The 9,623-nt window shown below is 31.1% G+C and overlaps 1 protein-coding gene across 2 annotated transcripts in view; it reads left to right on the plus strand.

Annotated features, from left to right (window-relative positions):
• The window catches only part of LOC109535340 (phenoloxidase-activating factor 2), a 9,387-nt gene extending 2,377 nt beyond the window's left edge, over positions 1–7,010 (plus strand). The window contains exons 3-8 of one of the 2 annotated variants that reach the window (XM_048660713.1): positions 1,084–1,378; positions 2,346–2,591; positions 2,653–2,817; positions 6,136–6,404; positions 6,534–6,697; positions 6,788–7,010. In XM_048660713.1, the coding sequence (XP_048516670.1) occupies positions 1,086–1,378; positions 2,346–2,591; positions 2,653–2,817; positions 6,136–6,404; positions 6,534–6,697; positions 6,788–6,985 (1,335 nt within the window). In that variant the 5' untranslated portion in view covers positions 1,084–1,085 and the 3' untranslated portion in view covers positions 6,986–7,010. The remainder of the gene's footprint in view (positions 1–1,083; positions 1,379–2,345; positions 2,592–2,652; positions 2,818–6,135; positions 6,405–6,533; positions 6,698–6,787) is intronic. The other variant, XM_048660714.1, reaches the window with a different exon arrangement.
• Positions 7,011–9,623: the final 2,613 nt, after the last annotated feature.

The following is a 9,623-nucleotide window of genomic DNA, read 5'->3' on the forward strand; positions in this document are numbered from 1 at the left end:
AATAATTTGGGGAAAACGTAAAAAATTATAAACGTATTCTGATAATAATGAAATTTATAATTACTAATTCCTCGAATTATGAAGTTGCTTTTGAGTTTTGGACGCTGATGTCTTGAAACACGTGAAAATTTTTACAAAAATTACTAAAATAATAAGAATAATATTTATTTCAAATGTTTCAATGAACAATGAACATTTTTGTTTCAGGAGCACAATAAATCGTAGATTTATGCGTGCACCAATTATTAACTTAACAGAAAATGTTTACTTCCCAATTATTAACTTAACACCGTACATAATTTACATTTAAATACATTTTCAATATTGTAAAATCGAATAATTAATTAAACTTATTAAATGTATAATTTAATGTATATTTTCTGAACTCAAATGGTAGTAGGTAAGTATAAGAAGTAATTTATAAAAAAGTAGACTATACAATGAATAAAATTAAAGTAAAATCGCAGAAAATTAAGTAAGCAAAAGCAAAAAAAATATATTTCTCTCAAGTTGTTACTTATTTTCTGGACACTTCAAACATTACACAGATATTTTACAATACAAAAGACAATGCACTTGACTGTTATTCCATATACATATGTGACAACTGTTCTGTTTGTCGTCTCATGCAATCTGCCGGCATCAATTGAAGTACTTTTTGGTTTCTAAAGGCTTTGGATCCCCTGCTGTAAAGCCAATAGACCGTATTGTAAATCTTCGTACATAAGGGCCCTTCATGAATGTGATACGTTCCACTTTTATGGAGGGTCCTGTATAACAGTTTTTATTTTTAATCTTAAATTGTTCTAAAAGTTCATTGTTCTATCATATGATTTTCGAGGACTTTTTGTTTGGAGTTTGATCCTTTTTCAAAAACAAAATGTAGGCAAATTTAGCGCCAATTACAGAAAGTTTGAACACGTTAGAAGTGGGTCCGAAAATTCACAATCGAGGTTGATTTTCAATTAAAGTAAAGTCGGAGAAGAAATATCAAGCCAGTGAGATACACTAATACAACTAAACTGTTTTAGCTTAAAAAATTAAATTGTGATTTTAAAATAAATAACCCGAATTTGTTTTTAGGAATGAGGTACACAATCCACATAATTAGCCTGATTGTGGCATTGGTGGGCGCTCAACCAGTTGATGATGCCTCATTGATTGGTGACCTGTTTCCCACCGAGAAAAGCGACGACTTTATGAAAAATTACGTGGAAGTAACAACACCGAAAGGTCAAAGTTACGGTGCTTTGGAAAAATGCGGCGAAGGAAGTTCTGAAGGAGTGAACATTTGCGTTCCATATCATCTATGTGATGGCGTCACTAAAACTGTTATTGAGGACGGATCAACCAATGGATTTGGATTGATTGATATAAGGTATCAGATAAAAGTATCTACACGTTAATTTAAAAACTTGTCCACTTCATTACCTGGTGATTTAAATGCTACGTACAGGCTAACAATGGTTGTATGCTAGTTTTTATTATTTATCCCTATATTTTACTCGGATTATTATATGTCTTCTTCCTAATACAGGCAAACACTGGAAGAAATTTTTTAAAGTTGTGATGCCAAATCGACATACAATTGTTTGGTTTATCAAAATGTAATAAGGTTTATTATTTTTGGATTAAATAACGAACTGTTAAAAGTTGTATTTTTTGCTCCTGAAATTAAGAAAACACTTTTCTGAAGAACTATTTGAAGCAAAAATTAAACTTGAAAGATTCGTGGCAAAGTCATTTATAACTATTTATTATTTGACTGAATTAGAATTATTTTTTAATGCAAATTATGTATCTGCTTCTGTTTACTATATGCCCTAATTTGGAAAATCTGATATGCTGGAATATTTTGTTCAAAAGCAGACAAAGCAACATATATTAATATGAGGAGAAATAACAACTTAATAAATCAATTTTTGGAAGACTAAGCGAGAATTTTATCGACAGCAGCCCATTTATCAACTCCAGAAGAAAAACTACGATATTAAAGATGATGAATGTTATATGAAATAGACTGAGAAAAAAATTGATGATAAATTAGTACATACAAAAACATTACTATCTATGCATAGAACCTGAGTGATTACATGTAATCTTCGGGCATATCAAATTTGGAAGTTTATTTGCGGGGGTAGATTCAAGTGATGAGGGTTTAAAGGCCCAAAACCGGTCTTAAAAGTGGCTTAGCAACTTGTTTGGAGACTAATTCCATTTTAATGGCTTTTACTCCATCCGCGACTTTTAATTAATCGCAAATGAAAAAAAAATTACCGTATACATATTAGATTTACAAAACGAAAATTTGCCAATGTAAATCAATGGATTTTTTGACTTTCCAGATTTGGAGGAGAATGTGAACATTACTTGGACGTATGTTGTGGACTTAACAAAAAGGACGATATGAAAAACCCCAATGTTACACCCGAGCCCTCAGTTGATCCACTGAAGCCAACCTCAACATCAACTACAACCACTGCACGACCAGTCACTTCGTCTACGACTATGCAACCGACACCCAGACCAAGTTCCATTAAGTGCGGAATACGGAATCCTAATGGAATCGACTTTAAAATTACTGGAAACAAGTAAGTTTAGCTGCATCCGGATTTAGCTATGATTTTGTTTGAATTAAACATAATCAAACAGTGTGGATCCTTTCAGGGACAACGAAGCAGAATATGGTGAATTGCCTTGGATGATCGCAGTGTTGAGAACAAATTATCAGCCATCCAAGAATGAAAGTCTGGCACTCTGTGGAGGTTCATTGATTGCACCTAATGTGGTGCTGACTGGGGCGCATTGCGTTGCCAAGTACGTATCAATTCTTTAGAAGAGCAGATTTTTTGGTTTACAAAACATCAAGCTTACACGTTTTTCGCAAAAATATAGGTTTTAAAGAATTGTTTAAAATACGAGTATAATCATTTCTTTTGGCATACTAAGTTTAAGTTGGTAGTTTCCAGTATTTTTATCTTTTTTCAATGTTTTGCATAAATTTCTAAATTTTTGTACTTATCTGGATTGTCTACTTCACTTTCTCGTTTCAAATTTGGAGTAGGTATATTGTTCGCTTTTTCGCAAGATATTTATTACGATCACTATTGACTCTCAGGTAAAAAGTACGTTTTTGCTAGGAGAAGACTGACGAAGAACTTGACTTCTCGAAAATAGTATTATTTTAACTCGCTATTTCATCTACAATTTCATATAAAATTCCGCATCAGACGTAATTTTTTTCGCAACTGAAGCTTTTTACCATAACACTCTACAATAAAATATTTATTTGGGTTTCTTTAAATATGCTCATTTTATAATTAATTATTTTACAAATTTTGGTTAAGCAACATTCTGCATATAAGTGAATACATGTAGTGAGTTTGCAACGTCAAAATACAGTAAAATGTACGCTTGTAATGAGGAACAGCATGGTCATGCCTTAAATGCAGAACGAAAAAGCTGCATGATTGGCGATAGTTAAAATTGAAAGCTGGAACTAAAATAATCCCCTGAAAATCAATTGATTTAACATGCAAGTCTTTTCTCTTTTTTCGTCTATTTAGAAGATTTTCTAAATCTTCTGTGAGTTTCAGTGGTGGCTAGTTTTCAGTCGTCTGATGATTGCAAGTTTTTAAGTTACTTTGCTTTTACAATTAGCCAAAGCTCCATCCAATCGATCAATAAACTGTTTGAAAGTCTATAAACTTTTCTGGAAAAAAATTTCAAAGCATTTTCTGCATTAAAATGTTTCACTTATTTTTTTGTGCTCAATTAGGAAAAATGGTTGAAACTGAAAGTGTGCAGCTCAGCAAAACTTGGAACTGAAGTCCAAAAATTATTGTACTTGATTTTTTTTTTAATTTGGAACTTATCCAGTTCGAGTTAATATAATTTTAAAAAAGTCGTAAAAAAATCCTTAGGTTGTAATAAACTTTAAACTGCGAAATTCATTCATAGAATTGGGCGCGAAAGCTATTAATAATTTTAATTCAGGGCGGCATGAATGCCTGAAAATGAGCAAAAAGTAGATTTTTGTTAGTTCTTTTTGGGGTTATTATTCTGAGATGTTACCTTGCTAATTAAAGTCCCATTCCTGTATAAGGATTTTTTAAAATTGTTAGTGTGTGCGTATTTAACTTGTTTATGAGTATTTAAACAAATTTGTTGACTTTTCCCCTAAAAGTCAAATAAATTGAAAACATCTGCATTTCGATACATCCTAACTGCCATCTTAATTCTTAATCTTTTAATAAATCAGTCTGTAAAGTTAATAAGTTATAAAAACGATCTTTAGTTGCAAAATTGGGTATTTTGCCTATAAATTGGCTTAAACTAGATTTATTATTTATTATCGTACACGACTGTTAAATAGAACATGAGTTCGTCCTTCGACAGCCGCCATAAAATACAGGGTGTTCCATTTGAAATTCCTGCTTAATATGTAATTCGATGTTCAAGGAAGCATTATTTTGTAACGGTTTTCCAAAAAAAATACCTATTTTTTTTTAAATCTTCATTGCTTTTATTTTATGTATGGGTTAAGAAAAACACGTAAAAATAGAAATACATATCATAGAAAATAATAGAAAAACACAGTTGAATACAGAACGTGTTTGGTAGAAGAAGGGTATTATTTTAGCCGCAGTTATACTTCCGAATACAACCCTACTTTGATTTATAAACGATAGTTGAACTTGTGATCAACAACTTACAAGTTGTTGATATTTATTTTTACAAAGCAAAATACAGATTTCATAACAAGCAAATTAGACAGGAATTTTGGAATATGGGAAAACTTTTCTATTATTAATTTATGAAAAAAAGTTATTCCTATAAAAAGTTCTGCATATTCTAAAATCTACAATAAAATTGCCAGATTTTATTTTGTTTCAGTCGTGTCTCCGGTTTGCAAGAAATATATGCATTTAGCTCAGGAGTACTTTTATTTTTAAATATGTAATTACTAACCTCAACATTTACCGCTTTTATTTATAACAAACATGAACTTTTTGTTCCGTACCGAAACGAATAAGCAAATTCTCACAAAAGGAAATTTTCAAGTAATTACACTTTGCTCGAGGGTTTTAGCTTTAGATAAAATTTTTGTAAGAACAGTGTTCGATACTAAAAGATAAACGCACTTTGGTTTTGAGCTAAATTTATAATTTTGACAAACCTTGTACACGACGGAAAAAAATCAATGTCTGATAATTATATTTTAAAGCACGCAGAACGTTTTAAAACGAATAACTTTTTTGAGTTAAATTACGAATCAAAATTTTTCATCCTTTGCCATCTTAAGTAGATAGACTGTATAAACATGTGCTAAATATTTTTCAATACGGATTTACAAAATGTTGAGATTTAATTTTAGAAATTAGTTAAAAATATTCAAAACATATGTAGATTTCACAACGATCAATAGCGAAGAATGGCGCTAATTTTGCAGGAAAGTATTTTGTTAATTTCCTGCAGTGGCGTATTCGACTTCTGAAAAAACTTCTTCTTAGACACTGGTGTATTTTCGGCTCTCAAGTTCTTTGTTTCATTCCAAATAAATAAACTTCTGGCAGTTTTTAACTTCGACAAGTAGTTTGGATTCTTAGATTATTTAAAGTAAAGTTGACAAATTGAGTGCTGAAACCAAACAAACCATGTAAAATTATTAATTTTACACTTCTCATCCGAACGATTTGCAAGGGTACAAACATAAATCAGTGGCTTAAACAGATCATCAAAATCACCATGTGTTTAATTAAAACAAAATGCATCAACAAAGAAATTTCGCGGACGAAGAATTTTTCTCTTAAAAAATGTAAAAACTTGCTTTTAAGCGAGGGCAGGAAAAAATGAACAATATTGCCATTATTGGATTTTTTCGAACGGTCTTATCTTGCTAATGTAGTTAACGAGTAAATAATTACATTCTGAGTTTCAATCATTTGCTTTAGTAGTTTGTATAATACACTCAAAATAAATGTTATTTTTATATACAATTTACTTGCCATAATCTAAGCACAAGCTCTTTGTTCCAAACCCTCCAAGTTCAATAATAGACTGCAACAAAAAACGTCGAATATAAGAGCACTTGCGTTGATAAATTCTAAAATTTTTGTACTATTCGCGTTCCAGCTTGCAGCTTGATGAATACAAAGTGAGAGCTGGAGAGTGGGATACTCAGACCGAAAAAGAGCGACTGCCTCATCAAGAGAGAGCCGTAATCCAGGCCATTATCCATGAAAAATACGCCCCTAATGTGCTATATAATAATATCGCTTTATTAATTTTGGACAAGCCTTTTAATCAAGCAGATAACATCGGAACTATTTGTCTACCGAGTCAGAATGAGAATATCGACTCGAGGAAATGTTTGGCTAGTGGATGGGGCAAGAACGTATTTGGTAGGTATACAAAAAATACACTAAAACAATTTAAAATAAAACTATTTTTATTAAGAAAATTGATTTATACAAACAATTTAACACATTTTTATATGCAAAATTCGACTATTGACACTTATTTTTCTTCAGGTCTCCACGGATCTTATCAAGTGATTCTCAAAAAAATCGAACTTCCTATGGTGAGTTTCCAACAGTGTCAGAGCGCTCTTCAGACCACTCGATTGGGCAAAAGGTTCAATCTTCATTCTAGTTTTACGTGTGCTGGAGGCGAGCAAGGAAAAGACACCTGCACTGTATGTATTCCTTCATTAAATGTTATACAGGCTAATCCAGTACATTGTTTGTTTTGGGAATTATTCTAATTTGATGTGTAATTGTTTAAGGGTGATGGTGGCAGTCCGCTGGTATGTCCAGATTCCACTAATCGTGGACGTTACGTCCAATCCGGAATTGTGTCTTGGGGAATTGGATGCGGCGAGGAAAACATTCCAGGAGTGTACGCCAATGTGGCGAAATTTAGAAATTGGATAGACGATAAGCTGTCAAGACTGAATATTAATAGTAATTACTATACGATTTAACAATAAACTCTAAGACCTAATCGAACTAGCTGTTTTTTATTTATCGTCCTTTCGGACCAACGTTTAGGGCTTCTTTTGGGGTATAAAGAAAATAAAGTTGAGATAAACTTTTGGCACCCTGTATAATGTGGGTCATAGTTAATTGAATAAAGGCTTATTAGAAATTTAACATGTATAAATAATTGCATTGTGGAAATGAAACAAAATACGAAAATGCTTCGTTACAAAACAACGACAGAGAAGGTTGTTGAAACATTATTTATATTTACATAAAATACATAAAATTCGATTAAACAACGGTAAACTGGACTGGTAAAATTATAACGCTTTCTTAAAACATCAGAAAAACGGTAGTGTAACTTTTTCTTTTACAAAGTAATTGTGCATTTTGATAAATTATTTTTCCATTCTACATTCAGTTGGGAAAACAAAAGCTCTTTTAAGATTTTTCTGTTAAAATGCACAGGTTTCGGCTAAAAAAATAAAAACTTATTTTCCTAGAAATTTACCGCAGTATTTAGCATTTGATACTTTCTATAAAAAACCAGTGCTCGCCAATAGTTTTTCTGCATATATTTTTTGTCAATTCAACATTCAGTTGGGAACAAAAAAGCTCTTTTGGGTTTTTTTGCTTAAATGCAGTGTTTGCAAAAAAAATTAACCCGCGGTATTGTTAAAGAAAGTCACCGCCATATTCAATTTTTGAGAATTTTCAAAAAACGGAATTGCTTTCCTGCAAATAACAATTATTTTTCAATTCTACGTTCAGTTGGGAGTAAAAAAAAATCTTGGATTTTTATGTTAAAATGTAGTTTTCGATTAAAAAAATTAAAACTGTCATTTGATATTTGATTCTTTGCTTGGAAAAAACACAGCACGCTAACGATTTTTTTCTACAAATGATAATTTTCATTTCAATTAAATTAGAAATAAAAATCTCTTTTGGGTTTGTTTTTTGGATAAAATATACAGTTTTGTGGTATTGCCCGAGAAAATTACCGCAATATTTAACATTTGGCAATTTTCATAGAAAAAACAGTGTATGATGATTTTCCGCAAATAACAGTTCTTTGTCAAATCTACAATCAGTTGAAAACAAAAAAGCTCTTTTGAATTTTTCTGCTAAATCGCACAGCTTTTGATTAATGTTTAGCATTTGATAATTTCCGGAAAAAATACAGAGCATGCTCTGTATTTCTCTGTTGATTGCTATGATCTTTCTATAAATAAAAATTATTTTTAAATTCAGTTGGGAACAAAAGTATTTCAGTTTTTTTGCGAATGTAAATTGGAAGGTTTGTTCGCCTAGCGGGAAATATTAGATCTTTTAGATTTACAAAAAAAGTTTTTAATAACTTTAATTTGGCATCATCTCATTATGTTGCATATTCATTATCAACAATTATTTGCCTGCTGTTTCTTTCGAATGATTTTCTCTTCTCCTTTCAGTTTATTTGATGTGAAAATTTGCTTCTTCATTAACACCGTTTGATTTCAAACTAATCTTGATATTGCTTCCGTATCAGTGAACTTTATGCCGTTGATAAATGAATAAACAGAACATATCTAAGCAGTACTTTCAAGATTTATTAAAGTCAAGTAATTTTCCTCCAACAAAGGAAGACGAGCAGTAGTAACAATGAAACTTGCATTTGACACTTTTAGTTTTTAACTTTTCATTTTAAACATACCAAGAAAATGAGCAAAAACTACATAAATGCAGGAACCCTCTATAAATTAATTTTAACCTGCTGTCGGATTTAAATATCGAAAATTCTACAATTATTAATCTGTGGTAAAAATTTACTTTCCTTCTTCATCTTCTAATTTGTGCTTAAAATTGATAACTTTATAAATAAAACATCGAGCACTTCACTAAATGGAATGGTTTTATGGAAAATTTGTGTAGTTTTAACAATCTTCATGTACTCATCCTTTTGGGAAAATTGTCGGTAATTTTCTAGCATCAAGTTTTAAGTATCAAAAAAAATTATAATCGACTAACAATAAATAATTACCAAAAAATCACCTAATTAATTGCTAAAGTATTTCACTACCTGAATAAATTACGATTCGATTAGTGTCTTAAAATTTAATATTTCCGACTCTGGTGTAAGCCCTCTTCGTCTCAATAAAGAGGGTTCCCTTCCCCTTTTCTACTTCATTGTTTTATTCGCGTAAAAACAACCCCGTCTCGTCTGGATTAAATATTTCATTATCTGAGTATCCTTTTCTTAAATTAGGCCAGACTGCAGCCAACTAATCCTTACGGTCTCCTTTAGGCATATTCGTCGTTTTGTTACAGAATGTTTTACAAGCATTTTTCTGCTCTTATTTCCTAGAGCGCTTTATTCTTTATCCAAATAGTTTTTTTTTRTTTAAAAGATAAAAATACTCGTGTTTTAGACTCATAACTAGTAATTTCTTAGTTTTAAAAGTTATAATTATTAATGGGCCTTAACCCAATTGTAAAAAGTTTTCTCGGGTACACGACACTTTTATGCGCGAACGCTCTCAGAGGTATGTTATTGATTTATGCCATTATACATATTTTCTAATTTTCCCGAATAAGATATAAAGTTTTCAGTTTCCTAAGGAACGTTGCCATGCATAATATTACCCGAGTAAATTCTGCTCG

The sequence above is a fragment of the Dendroctonus ponderosae genome, unplaced genomic scaffold (assembly GCF_020466585.1).
Source record: "Dendroctonus ponderosae isolate FM_Combo_2020 unplaced genomic scaffold, Dpon_F_20191213v2 Dpon_F_20191213_1, whole genome shotgun sequence".
NCBI lineage: Eukaryota > Metazoa > Arthropoda > Insecta > Coleoptera > Curculionidae > Dendroctonus > Dendroctonus ponderosae.